General features: G+C 43.1%; 1 protein-coding gene across 3 annotated transcripts in view; it reads right to left on the bottom strand.

Moving 5' to 3' along the window:
• The window catches only part of ATP10D (ATPase phospholipid transporting 10D (putative)), a 94,031-nt gene that overhangs the window by 9,422 nt on the left and 60,396 nt on the right, over window positions 1–24,213 (bottom strand). For 2 of the 3 annotated variants that reach the window (XM_032496938.1, XM_032496935.1), the window contains exons 12-20: window positions 21,753–22,362; window positions 21,024–21,130; window positions 18,664–18,790; window positions 16,866–17,050; window positions 12,043–12,352; window positions 9,313–9,389; window positions 8,226–8,351; window positions 5,359–5,559; window positions 702–782 (exon numbers count right to left, since the gene is read on the bottom strand). In XM_032496938.1, the coding sequence (XP_032352829.1) occupies window positions 702–782; window positions 5,359–5,559; window positions 8,226–8,351; window positions 9,313–9,389; window positions 12,043–12,352; window positions 16,866–17,050; window positions 18,664–18,790; window positions 21,024–21,130; window positions 21,753–22,362 (1,824 nt within the window). Of the gene's footprint in view, window positions 1–701; window positions 783–5,358; window positions 5,560–8,225; window positions 8,352–9,312; window positions 9,390–12,042; window positions 12,353–16,865; window positions 17,051–18,663; window positions 18,791–21,023; window positions 21,131–21,752; window positions 22,363–24,213 lie in introns of those variants that run through there. The other variant, XM_032496944.1, reaches the window with a different exon arrangement.

Below are 24,213 nucleotides of genomic sequence, written 5' to 3'. Positions count from 1 at the left end.
TGAATTCAAGTCATTTTATTTGAATAAAGAATGAAAATGATTAACTTAGAGACTATTACTTTTTTCATTCTTATTACTAATAGAACCTTTGTTAACATCATCCGTGATTAAATTCATGTTTTCTTTGTGGGGGGGGCGGATGTGTGGATGAGTAGCTATAACATGCTGCTTTGTGCTTGGTGCTGGCCTAATTTTTAAAATTAATTTACACATTCTTTTCTTTGTTACCTTTCTTCCATTCTTTAACTATAAAACAGCTTTTTTGGTGTTTTTTTTTTTTTCTTTCATTTTGGGGAGACTACTTATAAGAACTTAAATTTAATACTCTGAATGTCATCCTGGTGGAATTAGCCCAGCACTCCCTCATAATAGCTTTCATAATCTGACTTTGCCTCTCTGATTCTGACTCATCTAATTATACGGCTGGACTTAGAACTTTTTTCTAGTTATTAACGAAAATTACCAAGCAGTACAGGGCCGAAGAGACCCAAAAGGACTCAGCTAGGCACTGCTCTCCAAATTTAACCCATTACCTAACTTATTTTGGAGGCGGAGGTTATAACTGAGTTAGTTAATAATCAACTTGATTATATGAGCCATCTACCCTAATAAGCCTATTCTGATGCTGATATTGGCAACAAAGAACAAAGAAGCATCACTGATTTGTTAACAGCAAATCGTCTGAGTACACAAGGACTCACGTAGTAAGGCACAAAGAAGCAGACCAGGCTTTGATAAAAGGCATCCAACAAGGTGATCCAGAAGGTGCGGGGTAAGTATGCCTGCAAATGAAACAGATGTTGGGGAGGGAGTGATTAATAAGGGTCAAAGCAAAATCAACGAACAACACAAGCCGGTGCGTATTTTTGCTTCTCTGGGGGAAAACTCTATCCCTTCATTCTTTCACTCACAAAACAGGTGGGATTTGTAAACAGTGGTGGAAGAATGAGGGGTTGTAATTTAATGAGATGAGTTCACAGGCAAAAAAAGCATCCCTGAATTTCTTCAACTCGTATTACTTTTAGCATTGGATCAATCTTAAATCCGCCTGGAAATAGGAACATTGGTACTAACTTTCCATTTCCTATTAATCAAAAAACACTGGTTCAGAAACTCCAAATCCATCTACTTCTTCTCCACTACTCCCTTCATTCTACTTCACCACCAACTCTCTCTGAATGAATGGAGAGCCGTCCAGCTGGCCTCTTTGCTTCCTCTCTTAGCCCTAATCCAATCTTCCCATAGCAGCCAGCTGGTTTTAAAAAATGTAAATCAGGTTATGCCATCTACCTAATTAATCAAACTGACCTCCTCTTATCCCTCCAATGACTTCCTCTGTGTTTCCAATACAAAATCTAAGTTCCTCTCGGTGGTCTGTGAGGTCCTGCGTGGTCTGCCCACTGCAGCCCCTGCCCTCCAAAGCCACCTTGCCCACTCTTACTTTCATTCACCATCCTCTCAATACACAGACTTCACCCTATGTCTCAAATACGCCAAATCCATTCTTTCCTCGGGGCTTCACCTGCACTATTATCTCTGTCAGAAATTCTTTCCTGGATCTCCCACGTGACCAGTTCCTCACTCAAGTGTCACTTCCTCACAGAGGCACAGACCTCCTTCCCCAGACCAGTCTAAAACTTACACCCTTAATCATTTACTGCCATGGCATCTCTGAAGTCTCTCATCACCATCAGACATAATTTTATGTATTCACTTGATGATTTTCTATGTTCTCTCAACAGAATGCAAACTTCAGAGACTGGGACTTGGGCTCTTGATTATTCAAGTGATTAAAACAGTGTCTGGTACATAGCAAGTACTCAACAAATAATTGTTGGATTAATAAACCATTCTCAGGTAACTTTCAGGTGCTAAACTGCTTCCTACCAAAAGCTCGTAGAAAGAGAGAGAACGATCAAGTAGAGACACTTGTCAAGTGATTGGCAACAGGTTTTCAAACAAGAGACAACCCTGGTTAAATGGTAATGTGTATGCAGAAGGATTCTGAGGCTCCATTCAGACCCAGCAGGGAGGATGGAGTGCTATGGTTTATTAGTGATGTGTGTCGTGGACAAAAACAGCAACACGTGTATCATCTCCCTGAGCTAGTCTTCCCCTTACATGTTCATAAACCTATTTCCTTTCACATGCAAAGAGAGGCTGAAATTTTCTTGAAAATGCCCAATGGTCTCCTAAAGAATAAAGCTTGGTAAATAATACAAAATTTCCATATATGTTCTTCCATCCTTCAGAAGACAACACTTGGAAGTTTTATACCTGTCCTTTTTTCTTTCTTATCTCTTTGTCCTCTGGAAAATCAAAGCAATGAAGAGTCACTGTTTCCCAGTCTACTTTTCCCTGTATCTTCTTTTACAATTTTCTCATTGGAAATGATGGAAGCTTCTACCTGCTTTTCTTCATCCCAGTGTCCTTAAAATCTAAGCAAAAGCACAATCAAATGGTGGAAGAGAATGTGGCAGAGTCAAAGGGGCCACCAAAATGTCACTGGACATTTTGGGATGAGTTAAAATATCACTCCATGCTTCTAGGAGAACAGAGGTTGCTCAAAAAACCTAGAGACAAAGGGTAACAAGTATACTTTCTCCACAGTCTTGTGAGTAAGGGGACTTAGTGGTGGAGAAGAGTCAAGGATAAGATGAATGAGAGGCCGAAGGGAGTAATTCACGGGATCTCCTGGAAACCGAGAGGGAAAATCTGGACATGAAGTCAAAGCTAGGGAAGAAGACTGTGTGGGTGATGAGAGACAGGTAATAGACGATTGCTTCTTGGAAGGGAAGCCTCTGTCTGCAGCGCTCCAGACCCATATCCTTTCGAGGAGAGAGATGCTATTACCCTGAATAGTGAATTTCATAACACCAAAGACAGGAAATGGCCCAAGCATAAAACAGAATTTGTTTGGAGGCCAAGTTCAAAGAAAGGACAACTCTTCTGGAAGGTAAAGTCAATGAAATCAATTACCTTTCATCAATAGCCACATGCTGGGAATCTGCCTGCTATTACCATGTATCATAAAACTGGCCAGCTCAATAGAACAATGTGTGCAAAGGATTGATAAGAGGCTTCAACAATAGGAGACGATGACCTCAACTCTTCCAGGGTAGGGACCAATTACAATCTTCAGCCTGTACAAATGGGCTTTTAAAACATCAACTATAAAAAACTTTAAAGGTCTCCCTTTACCCCTCTTTCCCTAATGAACTTGGAATTTAACTGAGGTCTGTGGTGCAGGACAACCCTCATTAATACCAACCACACATTCTTGCACTTGAACTTTTAGTCAGATTGGACTTTTTAGGGAAAACCCCATGTGGTTCTTTGATCTGAATGGATTAGATAATATTAAAGGATGGTAAGGAATTCTTCCCTGGAAGCTGACTTCTCCTCTGTGCTGGCTGCTCTTTGAGCTTTGGGACATTAAATTACTCTCCAGTCTGGAAAGGCAATTCAAGCCAGAATAAAGTTGGATTGACAAAAGGAAACGCATCATTTTAAATTCAAGATTTCCTCAAATTTCTGGTTAAGTCTGGGGATGGGGTAAAAATAACATTGAGAGGGTAATATGGCTGGAAATTTTACACATATAATCTTACCTAATCCTCACACTGTCTCCAGAAAGTAAACAAACTGGAGTACAGGCAAGTTAAATAACTCACCAAGGTCACATACCACAGAGCCAGAATTTAAACTCAGGCTAAACATAACCCCTAATTTCTAACATGTGCTGATTTGGTCAGCATCTTCAGAACAATGGGGCCAGAGAAGCCCAGCACATGGATTTCTTATGGAGAGCTTCATTCTCATCTCTCCAGACCTACAGGGGACCCGCCTTCTCAACCCCGTCCATGTAGTTCAGCTCTGCCCTCGGGAATGATCTACCGCCCAGACCTGGTCAGTGGGGAAATGGTCTTTCTGGCCAAAGCGATATAAACACAGGGAAGGGCATGGAACTCAGCTGCGGCCAACGAGCCATAAGCAGCACTTATAGTTGCTTTAACAGTAACAGTGCTCTGTCACCACTCCTCTCGGACTTTGCAGCTATGCAAAACACCCATGGTTGTTTCAGACCCAATACATCTCCCTTTTTTTATTAAGCCAATTTGAACTGGTTTTCTGTCACTTGCAACCAGGAGTCCTGACTCACAGAGTCCTCTTCTCAAGGCTCAGTTATCTGACCAGACTGACCCCTCCGCTTTGTCCATGTAGCGGTACCTACAGGTTGCTGGTCCACCTCTGTCCCAGTGATCCTGACAATGGACTTATGAGAGCACTTTGGATTTCTGGCCATTAAACAGCAAAGGGGTGGGAGGTACCCAAGGACCAAAGACGGCAGCGGTGTTCTCTCTGCAGCCCAGCACGGGCTCGGGAACCAGAGATCACATGCACCACCCACGAGCTTGGTGACACGGCAGATTACTTAAGGTACCTCTCTGTGCCCGACTGTCCTCATGCACAGTGCGGATAACGATAGTGCCTATCTGGCAGGGCCACTTTGAGAATTCGATTTATGTATGTTAAGCACTTACAACAGTGCCTGGCAGATAGGAGGCATTACATAAATGTTCGTAAGGCTATCTCAATGCTGGTTGTTATTAATTCTGTAAAAGATGAATTAGAAAGAATGAGCTTTGAGACAGCTAGCCCCACTAATCAGCGAGCTACAATACTCCAGGTGAGAGACAATGAGGGCAGAGAGAGGGGGATGGAAAGGGGCAGATGTACGTGATACATCAGAGGTGGGTGGATAAGGCTGAGAGGTCAGTTAAGGGAGCGGGGGTGTGGTTCTAGACAGCGGGAGCTATCAAGGTTACGCCACTGTTTTCCAGGACGGGAGAACCTAAAGAATTTCACTTTGGCTTTAGAATCAGCCTAAGAAGTATTCACATCCCGGCTCTGCCATTTTTCAGCTATGAGATTTTTGGAAAAGTTACGTAGCCCCTTTGAAGTTCAGACTGTTCATCTTAGAATGGGAACAATACCAGGTCCTTTCTCCAAGTGATTTGTGACGATGACTGGGACCAGGAATAATTAGTAGTTTGCACAACAGAAGGCGCCACGAGGTTTAGTAAATACTAGCTATTAATAGTTGTAAGGTCTAAAGACTGGATTTCTTCTTAGAAGCACCTGAAATCTTTCATAAAGACAAAAATCTTTCATAAAAACCAATCTTTCATTTGTGTTCATCTCAGAAGAGAGTAACTATACCTGCTATGTTAGTACAGATCTCTGGAAACCGCCAATTCAAATCGCTTTCAACACACCACAACATTTCAGCTGATTGGAAAACGCTCTTTGACAATGGGTGTGAACTGGCCCGCGTGGCTTTGCTGAAGCACCCACCTCTGACTTCTGACCGCTCATGTAAAGTTCTGGCAGCTGCATGAGGGTCTCCGCAGACTTGTCTTTCTCCAGAACACCGTAAATGACGGGAGGCGCAGACGTGAAAAGGAGGTTGAAGAAGATCAAAACCCAGTAGTCAGTCATGGATGTTCCTGAAAACCCACAAAAGAACTGGTACCAGAAAAGGAGGTTCACATAAGCCTAGGGACACAAAGAGGGACATTGGCATCTTAGAAACAGCAATGCATGCTACGACCGCACATGCCCCACGCTGCATCCTGAGCAGTGCTCTCAGCCTCTCCCTCAGAGCAGCTTCCTCATTTGCAGAATGGAGACCACAACTTACCTTGCAGCTTCTTCTGGTAACTGTTTTAGTAAATTAAAACATATAAACATATACACGCACACACACACATACCATTTACTATGTGGTGCTGGCACTGTTCTAAGAGCTTTGCAGATAATTCATTTAATTTTCATGACAACTTGGGAATTACTATCGTTCCCATTTTACAGATGAGGAAACTGAGGTGCAAAGAAGAGAAGCAACTTGCCCAATGTTGCCTGGCTAATAAGTGGCAGAGCCAATATTCAACTGGAGACATTCTAGCTGTAGATAAAGAACCTAGCCCCGTGCCTGGTACGTGGCAACCAGTGTTTATTCTCCTGCTTTCTGGCTTCACAATTATTTTTTAGTGGTGAAATGGGATGGTGCTGGCAGGCTGGCCAACTCTCTATTCCTACTTTGCTTGGGACTGAGGAGTTTCCCAGGACATAGCATTCTTATTACTAAAACTGGCATGGTCCCAGCAAAACCAGGACAGGTGATCACCCTAGCAGCCAAGCACATACATTGTAAATCATTTCCTCCAGTATTTTGTCTCAGACAGAATAAGCCCATGATAGTAAAAGCTCTGTGCCCACAGGCAAGGCAGGCCCCAGGAAAGGACACTGGGCTTATATTCAGGGATGTTGTTTCAAGGCCGGGGGACACTTCCTATGGACTGACTTCAGCCTATTTTCCTAACCTCTCTGAATTTTGGTTTCCTTGTTTGGAAAATGAGAATTACATCACCTTAGGGTTTAGTATCAAGATGAAGTTGGAAGGTGCTCATGACCTATAAAGTGTCTTTTTAATGAATATTAGTCAATTAAGATATTATTAGCATTGGCATCATAGATACAGCAGAACACCTTAGGATGGGGCCACAATCCTGAGAGTTTCTTAGCCTCGGGTCCATGACATGCATTATGCCTCACTCTTGAAAATGTTATCAGTTTGGGTACATGTGGTTCGGGGCGCTATTCTGAATCCACAGTCCTCATCACTATCTCAAAAGTTGGCCAAGACCCAGGAACCACAGTCTTAGAAAGCTAAGCCACTCAAATGGCTCCTGATGCCAGGCCCTGTTCTCCACAGTGTACAAGCCATTCATTGTTTAGCTGGGCAAGAAAGACGTGGGATTGAATTGGGAGAATACCAGTGTGAACGGCCACCAAGGTTCACAGAGCAGAGGGACCACAGGGTCCTTGCTCTCCAGGGATGTACTTTCTACTAATAATCACTCGATCTCTCCAGGAGCACGTCTCTTTTTAATATTAGTTCAAAATGTGGAGTTAAAAGGTAGGGGGAGGGGATGCGGTGGGCTGCATCATAATACAAGAGAAGGTAGAAAAATGCCAAGGTATTAAAAAAACAAAACATGGGAGAGGGGCTCCCCTCTAAAAGTCATTGACCATCCTGCAATTTTAAATTGCAAGTCACAGCTTTCCCCCAGAATCAGGTACTCAGAAAGAGACATTATACATTTCAAATAACTTTCTAAAGTATCAAAGTTTTTTTTAAACTTTGACTAAAAGTGCTAATTCTAAAGGTAAAGTACTGAGAGCTTCCTGAAAAGTTCATTGTGCTACAGGAAAAAAAAAAAAAAAAAGCTCCTGATAGGCAGACAGACAGACAGACACACATGCACAGATCTAAAGTACATATCTGGGATATTCCAAAAACGATCCATTAAAGTCATCTTTTTCCTAAAGACCGTATTTCAATAGAGTGATGCAAATTTATGTTTACTACTAACTTGCCACACATGGACTTCTAAGACCAAGAATAAATTTGGTCTGAAAACTGTGACATATTTGCGTAATAAACCCTCCTAGAAGGGATTTAGGTGAAGCAATCTAAGGTCAACATGAGATTCTCAAAGAGGAAACTGAAATTTAAGTGGTATGCTAAAGATTCAAAGCCAGGACTTCTACTAATCAAATCCTGCCCTTTTAGGAATCATACAGTCAAATTAAGTTCCTTGATCATCAAACAGCTACCAAGCACCAACACATTTTATAGTCTTGCCAGAGAATTCTTCCTCTGGGGGTGCCAGCAGCTCCAGGCTAAGGCACTGCACTGGGTTTCCACCTGTATCTGTGTCTGTGTCTTCAATATACCCCACGGGACATGCACTTGGGGACTGCAGATTTTTTTTTTTGTATCTCCTGCAACATGAAAGCAAACCTTTCCATTCTCTACTGACAGAGAGCATTAAACATTTCATAATTCTGCTTGTCACAACCTTTTTATGGAAGGTCAGAAATTGGACTCTAAATGAACCAGACAGGGCCTAATTGAATTTAAATGCACAGGGAATAGAAAATGCTAGCAGATGGACAAGCCTAGCAATTTGCTGTCAGCAGCTGAAACATACAGCACATTCCCAGATTATTCCTGGTAAGGCAACGGGAGTGCTCCTGGCTGCTTCCCAAACATCACTGAGCCCAGTGAGCTGTGTGCAGTGCCCCCTTCTCACCCCTTACACAAGCAGGAGGGGAAATGGGAGGAGAGAAGGGACGAATTCTCCGGAGCTACATACCACGTTCTTGTAGAAAAAATAGAGAATCATGTTGGAAAGTCGGATATAACACCAATGCCCATGGACAAGGAGGAGCTTGCTGAGATGTTTAAACTGAGAAATGGCAAAGTCGCTGGCCATCACAGCCTGCGGAGGCAACGGGGAGAGAACGTCACCCTGAGCAATCCAACGCGTTAGAACAGACACAGCCTGGCCACCTGACTGCCAGCAGGCTCAGACCGTTCAAATATGTTTTAAACCTTACACATAGACCAAATATACCCCAAAAGCAAGCCAAAACAAAAACCCTCCCAACAAAAACCCACGAGTACAGAGCCTTAACAGGTTGCCTATGCAGCCTTCCAGTATGGGCCAATGAAACAAGTCCTCTCTCTTTGTTACCACTCATGATGTCATTTGAGCAAGTGTGCTGCCCCTAGGAGGCAGCTCATCACAATGTGCACTTGCTTCTCCTCCAGGAGGAAAATATTAAAAGTACTGTAGTCATGACTCCATGTGACTTTGTATAATGTGTCAGGCAAAGAGGTATTTGAATTTCTCATCTTTTGTAGAGATGCCGTAATTTACAATTCTTGGGAAACCCTAAGCCTCATCTCCACTTTTCTTTGACAGCATTTGCTCCACAGATGACAAGCAGTCTTTTGGACAAGCTTCTATCTGACTTTTGTGCCTAAAACATTAGCCAACATACACACATAAACAGGACACTCCCATCTCCCTCATTCTCTCAGATCTTCTCCTCGCTCCTTCTTTAAGATCCTTAGGTCTTTTATTCAAATCCTTAGTGGCTCTCATCAATGTCAAAAGTCACGTAGTCATTGCAGGGCTAAACTATATGCTCTTATGAGTTAGATAACTTATACTTTTTAAACTGAGTAAGTGAACTGCAGAGCTAAAACTGTCCAGGAAAATACCAATACTGCTCACCCAGTAAATGATGAACGAATGAATGGCTTACTGTCCTGCCACCCACTCCTGAGCTAGCCGCAGACAGCCTCGCTCCACCACAGAGGTCTGGCCATGGAGAATGTTGCCTCTGGATGGGCAGGTGAGGTTCACGGTATTTGGGTGCCCAACATCCACTCACCTGCATGCCTTCTTGACCAGAGATCCCTATCCCAATGTCTGCCACTTGAATCATGCTAACATCATTGGCACCATCACCTTCAAGAGACAGAAAAAAAGTAAGAACCATATGAGGAGTAAAGAAAAGATGCAAATGGTGCAAATCAACAGTAGCCACTCAAGCAAACAATCAAATCCTTCAAAGTTTATCCCATGTCTCCACATTGTCTGGAAGCTAGCCATGCAGAAATTAAATGTGACACCCTATTGCCATTGGGAAGAATTCTGAACTCAATACTACCTTAAAGTCCTACATGCTATGCCACCTACCTGGACTGACCTCCCCTTTCTCTATGCCACTCACTCTACTTTCAATTTTCCAGATACACCCTGCTCCTTCCAGCCACTGCTCATGTTGTTCCTCTCTTATAACACTGTCCTCACCGCCTCGCCCCACCTTGCTGGATTTCAAGCGCCCCTGCTCTCAGCTTAGATCTCACTGCCTCTGGAAAATCCTTCTCATATGCCTTTAGATCCAATGCCCCTTCCTTAGGCTCCAAGTACTACTTTGTGAATTTTTATCATACTTATCACACAGCATTGTGGTTGCCATAGATTTCTTTGTCTCCCCAACACATTGGAAGCTTCTTAAGAGGAGGTATTGCCTTCCTGCTGGTAATGAACATTTGTTATTTCCCACAGCCCAGCAACTTTCACTTGTTTATAGTATCCTGGCACTATACTTCACTGGTAATAGTATCCTGATTTTCCCTGGGGACTCTGAGTCCATGTAGCTTTTAAGGATGAACCCAAACCCCTAGATTTAGGAAGGGCAACTGACCCGGGGCTGGACAATTAGCATTGTCTGTCCTCAGCCTCAGTGACTGGTTCAGAGATGGGCACGTGACTCAACTTCAGTGATGTAATTGACATGTCCAGGGTTCTGGCCTCAGGAACATCTGGATCTAGTGGCTTGAACAATTCATTCATTCACGTGTTCATTCAATAAGACAGCTGAACAAAATTCCATCCTAATCCTGATTCTTTATTTCAGCAACTTGGAAAGAGGTGCTATCTTTTCACTCTGGTTGCTAACTGGACAGGACAGAAGGGTGGGAATTTTCAAGGACTCTATTAGCACCTTGAGGGGAGATGCCACCTGAAGCGGAAAACAATCCAGGTGAAAACAGACTGTAGGCGATGGCTGGGTCCTTGTCTCACTCTTCCCTGAACTCTGGAGTGTCTCAGAGCTGAATCTCACCAGCTTTTCTTCTCCGTTTATACTCATTTTTTGGTGATCTCAGTTACTATCAAGGCTTTAAATATCATCACTAGACTTATGATTCCCAAACTTCTATCTCTAGCCAGTTCCTCCTTGCCAAGTTCCAGACTTCATATCCAGCTGCCTACTTGACATCACTGCTTAGACATCTAATGGGCTTATCACATTTAACGTGTAGAAGACCCAACTCCTGATTTCCCTGACTGTCTCAGAAAAACAGCTCCGTCCTTTCTGTTCTTAGAAACAAAACCTCGATGTCCTCCCTCCTTGAGCCCTTCTAGTATATAACACATCCAGTCCATCAGCAAATGTCACCAGCTCTTTCTTCAAACCATGTCCATTCTTTGACCACATCCCGCCACCTCGTCTGCATCCACCTGGGCTCAAGCCACCATTCTCTCATGCCTGAATTATTTCAACAGCCTCTCAACTGGTCTCCCTCATTATGTCCTTGCAACACAGTGGTTACTCTCAACACAGCAGCCAACGTGATCCTTTTAAAGTTAAGGCAGCTCATGTCCCCCCTCTGCTCAAAGTCCACCTACAGCTCCCCATCAAAGCCAAAACCTGCACTGGCCTCCAAGACCCGACATGGTCTGGCTGCCTGCCACCTCTCTGCCCTTCCCTAGCTTGCAGAGAAATCCTCCCTTTGCTGAATCCCTTTGCCTTGGACTTGAACACACCAAGCATGGTCCATGGCCTTACCTTTCATTGTCTTCTCTGCCAGGAACCTTCTTCCCCCACATCTCCCATGGTTCCCTCATCATTTCCTTGAAGTCTCTGCTCACACACAACCTTATCAGTGAGACTGTCTCTGAAAAAGGTATTTCCAGTCGCAGCCCTCTCCCCCAGTGCTCTGCATATGCTGGCTTTGCTTTATTTTTTCAATAGCATTGGTCACTATCTGGTATTTTAAATCTTTACACCTTTTTGTTTTTGTTTCATTTGTTCCTGTACTGCCCTCCTACTAGATGTAAGTGCCTTAAGAAAAGATACTTTGTCAGTTTGATATACTCTTGTATCTCCGTTGCCTGGAAAAATGCCTGGTACATAGAAGGCACTTGATAAGTATTTGTTGAATAAATAAACGAATTGTTCATATTTCTAAATTTAACTTTCTTGAAGGTAGAACTCGTGGACTTTTCAGTTCTGTGATTCAGCCCATTAGCCTCCTTAACCCGGCTGATTTGGGGACCTGACGTGTGACCCATGTCCTATGATACTGTTTTCCGTGTCACACCTCTATCACCTGGTTCATAGCAGGTGGTCAGACAGGTGATGGAGGCTATAGAGGGGAGGGAGCGGGGGGATGGAGAGAAAGGAGAGAGGAAAAGCGGAAGGGAAAGAGGGGGAGGAAAAGGACAGACCCACAGAAGGGTTAACAGATGTGCAGAAGGAAACACAGACCGAAGGACCACTTCACATGACACGAAAGTGAGCAGCACAGGGCGGGGGTCCGTCCCCACTCACCGATGGCCAAGGTCATCACTTGGAGGTGGCTGCGTACCGATTTCACCACCTCGCTTTTCTGCAGGGGCGTGGCACGGCAGCAGACCACAGCCTGACAGCAGGCAGTCAGCTCCAGGAACTGCCTCTGCAGACTTTCCTGCAGGGCAAACTCCAGGGTCTTCCCGGTAATGACGAGTCCAGCCCGCAGCCCTGAGTTCTGGGGGGCGGGAGGCTGGTGTAAACCCTCACTTAATGATGCTGGCTCTGGAGAAGCTGGATTCTTCTTCTGAATTTCTTTCAAAATAGTGTCCATCAGCATCACACAGGCATCCTTAAACCAAGAGGCAAAGACCGTTAACCTTGGGGCTCCCTTGCTGGCCACATCCAGCTGAATTTATCATCATTATTCTTTAACGACAGCTGCATCAAAGCAACCCCAGGTGGTGAGTCATCAGCTCCTTTCAAAGACCTCACAGCTCTTCCACAGAGGACTTCTGTGCGCACGCGGCCATGTGTTAAAAGGATGGGGGACATCTTGCTTCCAACAGTACGACTAAGAAATAGTTGTACAATTTCTTTATTTGTGCAATTTACTTTCTCAAACTGCAACTCTCAAGAGACCTTTGGTCCTATTCTGCCCTTTGCTCCCTGCTTGACATCAGGCAAATTACGTAACTTCTCTGAGCTTCAATTTTCTCATATGAAAAACACAAATGTCTACATTATAATACTGTTGTGAGGAGTAAGTGAAGTAACACACGCAGAGTTCCTAGCGTAAAGCACAACACTCAGCAGAATTTAAAAGTAATTATGGAGGGAAGGTACAGCTCAGTGATAGAGAGCGTGCCTAGCATGTACAAGGTCCTGGGTTCAGTCCCTAGTACCTCCATTAAATAAATAGACAAACCTAATTACCCCCCTCAAAAACTGCCCCAAAAAACCTCGAAAGTAATTATGATTTTTATCTTCTTCTGGATTCAACGCATTCATTCATCACGAAGTATTTACTGAAAAACAACTGTATACTTGAAAACATTCTAGGTGCTGGGGATACATCAATGCACCAGAAATCCCCGCCCTCATAGAGCATACGTTCTGGCCGGGTGCTCTTGGTGGCACTCATCACATTTGGTTTGGTACCTCCCTCTACTCTCCTCACCCCACACTAGTTAGGAAGTTCTCTGAAGACAGATGGCACTTTCAATTTACTTTTAAAACCTTCCTATGCTTGAGAGAGGGCTGTGCTAGGCACTCAATAAATATTTGCTGGATGAATTCTACTCAAGAACGTGAATAATCAGCTGATCCAGAAATCATTGTATCAAATGACCACTAGGGATAGAGCCAAACAAAATCCAGGAGCGGCGCATTTACGTTTTCACTTACTAAGCCTGAAATAGCCCATTCATGAGGGAGCCCCACACTCAGAGGCTACGTACTCTTATTTCAAATGCTGTTTTATCAAGTGTTTCTCAACCCACAACCAAGTCAGATGGGAAGTAGATACAGATACACAGGCACAACACAACAAAGACTTAATAATCACACAAACTATAAACAAGAGATTCAACTTCAAAATGGAGCTCCCTGGCAACCTTTACCTTTGTTAACAAATCTGATCCCATCTATCTCAAAAGCCCCCAAGGAGAAGTATCCAAAGATGAATCAAATATTCTCATTATAGACTCCAAACAGAATAGTAAAAAAATTATTTTTAAAAACCTTTCAGAGTTTGGTTAAATTAAAACGATACATTTAGAAAGTAACATCCCCTGCAGTCTATTTAACATGAGATGATGGTTAAGAGATTTATTAAGCGAAAAAATAGAGCTACAAGACTGTACAAGGGTATACACGCAGTCTGTGTGTGAGCATTCATTTGCCCACAGAGCAGAGTGCAGTCTGCGTGGACGCCCTTCAAACTGAATGCCAATTATCTGTGCTTTGATGACTGCAGATTGATTATAGATGCTCTTATTCTCCTACTTGGGTACAAAAATGCTTAGTTTTGTAAATTAACTGTATTTTCATTATAGGAAAAAATATGTCCATGTATATAGTCAATCTTCATTATTTGCAGATTTCGTATCTGCAAATTCACCTATTTGCTAAAATTTATCTGTCATCCTGTGATCAGCAATCAAGGTGCTTTCTCGGTCATTTGTGGACATGCACAGAGTGACCAAAATTTTGAGTCATGTGACATGCATCTTCCCGGATGCGGCTGAGCAAGGTGAGGCTCTGACGTGGGTCAGCTCCCACCCTGGAAACAAGCGTCTTTCTTACAGCCTGTTTGGCGACGTGTTTTTCTGTGTTGCTGCGCTTTTTCCTGGAGATTTCACTGTTTTAAATGGCCCCCAACTACAGTGCTTTAATGCAGCTAGTGTTCCCACGCACAAGATGGCACGATGTGCCTTATGGACAAAACTTGTGTTAGACAAGCTTCATTCAGGCTTGAGTTACATGCTGTTGGTCTTGAGCTCAATGTTAATGAATCAACTATATATATATTAAATATGATGCCTTGAAAAAGAAACACACACGAAGCAAGGTAATATATTGATTGGTTGACAAAAATGTGACCGGAGGCTCACGGGAACCTAATCCTTTATATCCCATAAAGGTAATGGTTCAGTTTTTTGCTAATTCAGTCACTTTATAGAACTTAACTTCATGAATAACATATAAGTACAGATATATATAGTAGAGATTATATAATACGCAATAATACAAAAAGCATGCTGGACAAGTAATCAGCTGTGGGTGCTTCGACAAATCACAACCTTTTGGAGTCTTGGGCTAAAAACCAGGAATAATTTTACCTGCTTTGTCTACTTGTTGTGATGGTCAAGTGAGATCATGTATGAAAAAGCCTTTTGTGGATTCTAAGAATCAAATAATGAATTCTGAAAAGCAGTAAGTACGCCAGGGTTAGGGTTATACTAAAACAAGAAAGAATCACAACATATGAGAACAGAAACTACGCAAGGTTTGTAAGTGGCTACATTAACTATAACCTAATTTGCAAACTTAGGAAGCACTGCTGATGGAGATTTGTAAAATTGAAGCTCTACACCATAGAAATGACTGGATGTTCCCCTGCTGCCAGGTGGCCCACTTAAAATGTCACAGGAGCAATTCCTTCACTAAATGTCAAACTGGGCTCCACGACCCTCAATTCCATTTTTAACTCTTGGCATCTTCTGAGGGTGGAGAGTGGGGAAGAGAAACTAATGTAGTGATGGAGCCCCACTATGTGCCTGGGATTTTATGTGCATGAATTTAAGGTATAAAACTAAATCCAATGCTGTTCACTCACTGTGTTCCATCTAGTTATCTGAAAAACTTAAAGAGGTAAAATAGCTATTGATAGCAAAACAAAAGCCAAAATCCTCGAGTTTTGTAGTCAGAAAAGTCCACAGTGGATACTCAAAAAACAGTATTCCTGAGTTGGTAGATTCAAATATCATTAACCATAACTGTGTATTTACAAATAAATTTCACAGCCCTCATGATTTTACTGCTCACGAAAATGTCCAAGTCAAAATCAAACACAAATGACTGATTACTTTTACTCTTACATGTTCATTGAACCCTTTTCTTCTGCCAGGCACCACATTAAACAATTTCTGTTTTCTCATTTAATGCCCACAACAAGCCTATGAAATAGACGTTAGTCTTACCCTACAGGTAAGGATGATGACTCACGAGGGTAACTCCCCAAGGTCACATACCTGGTCACTGCTGGCTAAGCGTTTGAGCCCGGGTCTTCCCAGACTCAGGGCACATCCACTTTAGTGACTGCAGTTACTAAGCACTTTCTTGTGCTCACTTCCTGGCTGGTACCGGGATCTGGCTGGTGGTTGTGCTTGTGGGTCCCTGGGCCACGGGCAACTGCCAAGGAGAACTCACTCTGCGTCGAATAAGGAAAATTCTCTTTCCCCCAGATGCACCATCTAGTCGGGTATTGCTCGGGGCCTGACCGTAATGACACAGCTGACCAAACCTGGCAGCCTGTGACAGAGGCCCAAGATGTGACCCTGAGCGAGATGGTCCAGAGGGCTTCTGAGAAGCCGGTTGCTGTGACCAACTGTATGTCACTGATTAAGTCTCACAACTCAGGAAGGAAGGAGGAAGGTTTTCCAAGCAGACTAAACAATACTCACAAATCTTAGTTTCACTACCAGGAATCTTCTGAAAAAAATAAATTGCCGTTTAACTGATGAGAACATCTGCATTATAGATGTGTGGCAGGGTGGAGGGAAGGGGGGGGTATCGGAAAAAAAAAAAAACCAAAAAACAACAGGCTGAGTCCAAACCCCTTAAATTCCTTCTCCTTAAGAAAAGGAAAACACTTTTTTCCCTTCCCTTAAACAGTTCCTCCAACTTTTGATCTTCTCAGGTGCACTAGCTAAGATTTACCACTAGAGGGCACAATTATTCTGCGAGTCTATTTTTAGAATAACCATAAAAATATTTATTCACCTGATTCCAACAGAAATCATCACCTCCCCTCAGCTTGAAAGGGAGGTAGATTCCTGTCCCAGAGCTTGACATATTTTGTCATCCTGGGCTAAATCTTGTCAAATCAGTGATAATCCGATGTGGAGGGGGAAAAAAGCAAATAAAAAGGAAACTTTCTTTCAATGCCTTTATTCAGCAATGATTCCTTAGAATCATTCTATTTTTCCAGCCCTTTAGAAGAACAAGCTAGGTTGCTGGATGGAAGAACTAATTATCAAGGAGCTAATGGTTATTGGTTCATCTTTCTCCTTATAGTTATCAAACCACAAGTACTCCACTGGCTTTGAAACAAAAGACTGGTTTAATCTCAGTATACATACTTTACTTTCAGTATCGAGGATAAAAAGCTTGTCATCTGGTTCCAGCAGTTTGCACGCATAAGCAATATTGACAGCAGTCTCCTGTTTGTCGCCTGTCAGCATCCAGATCTTGATTCCGGCTTTGTGAAGAGCGTCTATAGACTCGGGGACACCCTCCTGTAGACGGTCTTCAATGCCAGTAGCACCTAAAAGATAACAAAGTGCAACCGGGCTTGCAAGAAACTAAAGCCAGCAGAAGCTCCCCTAGGCTATAATTGAATCATGTCTGTTAGCCAACCCAAGCCTGAACTACGCAAACCGCCAGGAGCTTGGAGGGATCCAAGTGAAGAGTGAAGACCCAGACCAGAATCATATACAAAGTAATCTTTTGGGAGGAAAGCTTTACTAATCGATGAGTTTATCAAACTTGCTCTCCTTTTGGCCAGCTTTCCTCTTTGTAAATTGAAGGGGTGTTATTCAATTACCTTTGTAGCCTCACTCCGCAATCTTATAATTCTATGATACTCCCAAGGGGAGGGACAGGCTTTTAAAGAATGTTCTGGTCAGCAACATGTAATATCTATTTTTAATGCTCTCTCATGATACAAGTCCATAATTCCCTTTTCTGAGACAACTGGGGCAAGATGCTTTGGAATTCAAAAGTTTCGCAGATTTTAAAAAGGTAAGATGGTACATGTATATTTTGTAATATCTGTTCATCAAGCATATCAATCTTTTTAGAAAAACATACAAATTATAACAACCACATTAATTAGGATAATAAAGACTAAATTGTCTCATCAACTCACACCTGATTTTGCTGCTAGATGACTTTTGGCACTAAAACCCACAGAGCAGTTTTGAGACTGGAACAGCAGAGGAGGAACCGTGGACCTATATCCATCACAGCAAAATGGAGAAATGACTTAGGAGGAATATCCTTATTCTACTGGCTAGAGACCAAGTTAGATCATCGTTTTTCTCTGAACCAGAGGAATGGAGCTCAGAGACTCATGTCTTGGTGTGTTAGCACTTGTTTGAGACTCTAGATGTGCAGACTCCAGGGCAGTGTTTCTCAACACTGGCTGCCTCTCTTCGAACTGCTTGGGGAGCTTTTAAAACCTCAAATGCCCAGGCCACCTATCAGACCGACTGAATCAGAATCCGTGGGTAGTCATCAGCTTTTGATAAAGCACTCCAGGTGATTTTAAGAGGCAGCTCAATCTGAGAAAAGAGATGTCAGTTGTACAACTTTTAGTTGGAACCGGAAAGTAACCGGAGAGAGAGACATACATTTCATGAGTCCAGTTGTAGATACAGAATAAAGAGTGCAGGCCCTGGAGGGAGGCAGATCTGAGCTGCTTCCTAGCTCTGCCAGTGCTGAGCATGTGACATCGAGGGGTCATTAAACTGTTCTGTGTCCCAAGTTTCTTCTAAATAAAATGGAGATTTGTTGTATAGATTCAAAAAGACCACACATACTAAATACCTCATCCAATGCCCTAGCAAGAAACCTTAGCTTTCTTCTCTTGAACCAGGGTACTTATCTGGCTTTGTACTCTATGTTAAGTGCTGAATTTTTAAATGATCTTAAGAATGATCACCCTGATCCCACCACAAATGAAGTCTAACTTACTGCAGTGGAAAATAAAATGGAAAGAATTGGAAATTGGGCAGAAATCTAACTGGACAGGGTGGGTAGGACCACATACATCAGATCAAAGTGAAAAAAAAAAAGGCACTGGTGAATGACTTATTTAGAGACGTCAAGTATTTCTGAAAACTCCCCATTCAGACAATACAACAGCCGTCTACCTACCAAGTAAAGTCAGTTTGTTCTCCAGCTTCATGGCAGATTCAAGTAGTAATTCTTCCCTGTTGTCAATGCTGGTTTCAGCTGAAAAATGATTACTCAGCCACTCTGCATATTCAGTGTCACTCATGACCTATGGCGGAAAAAAGGGTGTGAGGCAGGCCATTTGATAATCCTGCCAGGACTGACCCCTGGAAAAATGTCAAGTCATCAACCTGTTTTAGGTATTCCTCTCTCTGGGTGCACTCAGGCTAGGTCCGCAGCCTGGGACCACAGGGTCACAGACTCCCTGCGCTCTGTGATCAGACCAGTGTAACACTGACGATGGATGGACCCTGTAGCTCAATGTCTCTGGGAAATTCTAGGCACCGTACATGAGGAAAGAGGGTTAAACTATTTAATTAAACCAGGAAGTATACAGTTGGGAGAAGGCTCCACTTGGTAGTTAAATTCAGGCTGATTCTAATAGTGCATTTGAGAAAGCAGTGTCTGGACGATTCAGTTTCAGGTATTATGCAGCTAGCAGCACCTTTAATGTCTTTTGATGGTTGGTTTATGGGGTTAGTTATTTGTAAAGGTTAAAAGAAAGAGGAGACCATATGGGTAAATTAAGAAAATCCTCTTCCAGACAAAAAACGGAGTGGAATTCCTGGAGAAGGAACCAATGATACATTTTCCTTTGTCTTCAGGGTGTCAGAGAGAAAAATCTACTTTCAGTTCTTATAAAGCAGCACGAGGTAGCAGGGTGAGGCAATTTACCTACTCACTCTTGCCCACAAGGTAATCTGATTGGGAGAATCTGACACCTATTGGGTTACATTTTTATCAGGACAGGATCAGTCCACTGAAAAGGCAGGGGTTCTGTTTTGATCATGAATTCTCCATTCTTCTTACAAATGTGTGAGGCAGGCTTTTGACTCCATGAAGCTGGTTGACTAAGTGTCTTGGAGTCTACAACAGATCCCACTTGCCCTAAGAAAGTTCCTAAAAGCTAGAATTTAAATAAGAAATGAGAGACCCCTGTGCTGGTCTCAGATTATAACTACAGTCTCCAATTCAGGTCTCCCAGGAACTCTACAGTTTGGGAATTACTGGGAAGCCATTAATACACTGACACTCTGATCTACAGATATCTCTCTGTTTTCTCTACTAGCTAGAGCCCAGAATGAAGGAGGGGAAATTGATACTCTGCAAAAATTAACTGCAAGGCTGAGAGCCAGGGAGGGAGAAGACAACAGAATGGGTGGGAGGTAGTTTACAGCAGGGGGAGAAAGCTGGCCAGAGTAGCCTCCTTGGTTCTTCTCTAATCATTCTCCCACGTGGGCTGACTTGTTTCTTGTCCTTCAATGTTCATCAAAGTCTCTGTTGTATCTTTACAACAAACTCCCTTCCCTCCCTCATAAGCACATCCTTCTCGTGATTGCAAAGAGAAGGGCTTTACTAGTCCTTACTAGACTCTCCCTTCTCCACCTTAAGTAGACTTCCCTCCCTTCTCTGCAACAGTGAGCTACTGGAGTTTGCTCACGGAAGGAAGAAATACATTGTCCAGGTGTGCAGCTGGGGATGTGGCTGTGGCCATGGTTGTAGGGATGGGGCTGGAGATGCCTTGGCTTATCAGTGAGGGAGGGTAAAGCCCTGCATAGTCTCATTACAGCTGAGCAGCTGGACTTGGTCAATAGTAAGCCATACCCCACTGGCCAAGTGGCACAAAAACCTTGACCAATTCACTCTTAAAAGGCTCTGTATCTCTTTCTCCCATGCCCCCAGGGGTGGTTCTGGTAATAAAATCACTTCTTGGAGCTCTGTCTTCTTTCTTATTACTTAAATTTTTATTCTAAAGGATATATCACGTCCCAGGATTATTCTCAATAGTGAATAATCGACACTGAGATAATATTTAGTCAATTTACCTGGATTTGCAGATACAGACTTATGAGCATATAAGGAAAAATACCTAGAACTTACATGGGGAAAGTTAAGCCAGTCTCTGGCCTGATTCTTTCCAAAGCACTTCTAATGCTATAAGATGGGGAACGATATTTACAGGGCACTCAGAGAAAGACTGCAGCAGGACCTGGGGATTTTATTCCCAGCCAAACTGCAGTTTACATACAAAACAACTCAGATATACTGAAATCTGTGAGAACTCAGAGACCATAATTTTGAGGCACATTGTTGGCAAAATTCTTTGCAGACAAACTCCAACCAACTTATATACAAGGAATAAAGAAGCCACATGAGAAGAGGGCCAGTGGCCCAAGCACTTTCCTCAGAGCCGGGACCGCGGCTTGATGCATGCTAGTTCTCATAAAATGAGAGTCAAACACGGGGAGGAGGAAGCCACGGGGCGCAGGGCGCAGGCTCACCCTCTTTGCTATACACAGAGTGCGCAGGCCCCGCTTGGCGTAACCATCCAAGTGCTTCTGCGTCTGCTCCCTTATCATCACCTGCTGTTTTTCCAGACTTGGTCCATCTGAAATAATTAACAAAACACAAGTGGTCCAGTCTGCCCGAGTACAGACATCTCTTTAAAAACAATGGTCGCTTAACCTGCAACAAACAAAAGGCCTTGTAGTTTTGAATCCACTTAGAAAAGGGACTCCTCAGAATGAATCCTTCCCTGTTCCGTTCTCCCTGGGGAGAGGAAGGTGCCAAGGACTCAACACAAACACTGTTCCCACACCATCGGTAACGAACAGTCGTTATGACTATGGGAATGCTGGTTACCATTCCCCGCGCACGTACCGCTCTCCAGGCTCTGCGCAGGGGCGCTGCCTTTACTGCAGATAGTTTATCATTCAACCTCCCGGGAACCTGTACAGGAGGTACGCTAATCCCCGCTCACTGAGGGCTTGGGCACGGAACAGTTCGGCGACTATCAGGTCATAGCTAACGTCAGGATCCGGATTTGAACCGCGGTCTGCGCAACGCCCGAACTTCGGTGCTTTCTCACCAAACCTTAGGCAGCTTCCCCGCCTGCACCAAGTGTGAGTGATCCTCACACATCGGCTTGTCTGCCTTTAGAAAACCACTGGGAGTGGGCGTCCCCTCCCCCAGGGCTTCCTGCCCCTCCGTCTCTGCCCGCAGGGACCCACCTGGGGCCGCCGCCGCCAGCAGCTGCATGACCACGGAGTCCGCGCCCTTCGTGTACACCACCACCTGGCTAGAGAGCGGGTGCCGGACCACAACGGACATCCTTTTTCTTACTGAGTCGAAGGGCAGGATGTGGAGGAGCTGAAATGTTAATGGTCCCAAAGCAGCGAAGTCCAGCACGACCTGCTCCGGAGACCGGGACCGCAGGGTGCACTGGTAAGCCCGGGCCGCGTACACCAGCGCCGCCTCATCCGGGCTCTCGGCCTCGTAGCACAGGCTGGAGGCCAAGGGCTGTCCAGGCAGGGGTTCCGCCCCGCTGTCTGTGACATCCGTGTCGCTGTTTCGTTTCTCAGTTTCGACGGGACGAGCTGAGGTACCAGAGCCCTGGGGGCTGTGGTCTGTCCGGGAGACTTCTTCCTCCACAGGTGAAGCGGGTTTCATTCGGCTAAAGAGAGAGAGCCTGCTCACAAAGGCGTGTGGGACCCCCGACGATGGCTCCTTCCCACTGGCAAGAGATGGCGAACTCGACCTTCGGACGGACAGTCTCTGGAAGAGGCTTTTAATCTCTTCTAGAGACTTAATGGGCATTCCACTCAGAGCAGAGAGTCCGATCTAGGGAAAGATCATTTGGGAAGGTCTCAATAATACAGTCAAAAGCAGTTGATAACAACTCTGAAGTCAAACCGAAAAAAAAAAGAAAAAAAAAAAGAGATGCGAAGAATGATCACTCCCTTAAATAGCTAGCAGCCTGCTTCTTTCTTAAACCACCAAAGACATTAATAAAAATTAAAACAGCCATGATGAAAAAGATGTGCTAATGTGGATGGCATTGTGAATTTCTACAACCATTTAGGAAGAAATCTGACGCTGACAGCAAAAGACATAAAAGGCTAATATTGCTAGCAGTGGGCATACTTATAGCAATTTTTCCTAATGAAATAACTTAAAAAATAGAAAATTAATCATCTTTATTGTATGCATCCTAGCAATGACTATTTAAAAATTATAAGCAAGTATTCAATAATAGCAAATTAGAAACATCTTCTTAAATATTATATAGTATCTAAAGTTTATAAAGATTACAGGCAAATATTGAAAAAGCTATAAAAACAGTATGAATAGTGTAAGAACAAATAAATAATGCACATTTAAAACACTGAAAGATAGCAAATCAAAAAATTAACATGTATTTTCTTTTGTTTTCCAGATTCTAAAATGGTTGCTAATATGACTTAAAAAAAATAGGCCAATAAAGTACCTTATGGAAGAATGATCAGAATCATAATATGAATTCAAATTTCTATTTTTAGAGAATTTTTTCTTGTTCATAGCCTGATTTCTTCTAGATCTTAATTTTTATCAGTGATTAAACTTAGAACTTAATACAAATTGTAAAGACCAATTAATAGAACTCTAAAATTTTCTCACTCATGAAATGCCCAAGGGGTGGGTGGGTAATAACTCAGTGGTAGAGAGCAAGCTTAGCATGTATGAGGTCCTGGGTTCGATCCCCAGTGCATCCATTAAAAAGAAAGAAAGAAAACGACCAAGGAATTAAAAAGTGTTCTCCTAATAATTATTAATGTTTTGACAGTTCGAGGGACTCATGCTGATCAATTTTCAAATTTACTGGCAACTCAGAAATGAAAAATGAAACTCTACCACAGGTGAGCTTTCTGTACTGCACGTGAATTCTATCCGCTCTTTATGCTCTGCCTTTCCATCATTACCTTGAAGTAGCATGAAGCCTAGGCTCTTACAGGCCTACAGAGATTTTCTTTCAGGCCACAGAATACTATCTTCTTTGAGGATAAGGCAACAATATTTCTTAAGCAGAAACATCAAAAGATGTCTGCATTGGAAACAGACGTATATGAAAAAGTGTTATGTGAGGAGAAAGAAGATCCAGTGGTTTATTCTCTAACTGCATCATCAGTTTTCAAAGAGAAAATTACTAGTCGAAATCTTACAAAGAGACAGTTTCTGATCAAATGATAACTTAATGGGAATTAAATTATTTTTATGTTAAAACTGACCACCTCTGAAGTTGCCAAAAGAAAATGATCTGAGGGATAACTAAAACTGAATTGGGCTGTGCTGCAGATTGAGTTTTCAGTGGATGTGTGCAAAAGGGGAGATGGTCACACTCAAGGTAGGTAACATAGCAAGTAGTGAATCACCTGTCTCTACAACAAGTTTTTCTTTTTAACTGAAAGTGAATTTTCCATGAATTCTAAGCTACAAAATAGACTTTAAAAATCTAGCTTGTCGGGGAACTGCAGAACCTTGGTATATTACAGATGTGCTGGACTGAGTTTAAATGAACACGACGGGTACATGAAAAGGTACATGATCATCAAACTTAATAAGGACTCCAATACTTTGTATTTTGCTTGATGTAGCACATATGCTGGAGGTCTCAGGAGGATCAGAGAAAGCTTCAGTTTGGTAAGGAAACTAAAG

This window comes from Camelus ferus, chromosome 2 (assembly GCF_009834535.1).
Source record: "Camelus ferus isolate YT-003-E chromosome 2, BCGSAC_Cfer_1.0, whole genome shotgun sequence".
Taxonomy (NCBI): Eukaryota; Metazoa; Chordata; class Mammalia; order Artiodactyla; family Camelidae; genus Camelus; species Camelus ferus.
This window is presented reverse-complemented; position numbering and strand designations above follow the sequence as displayed.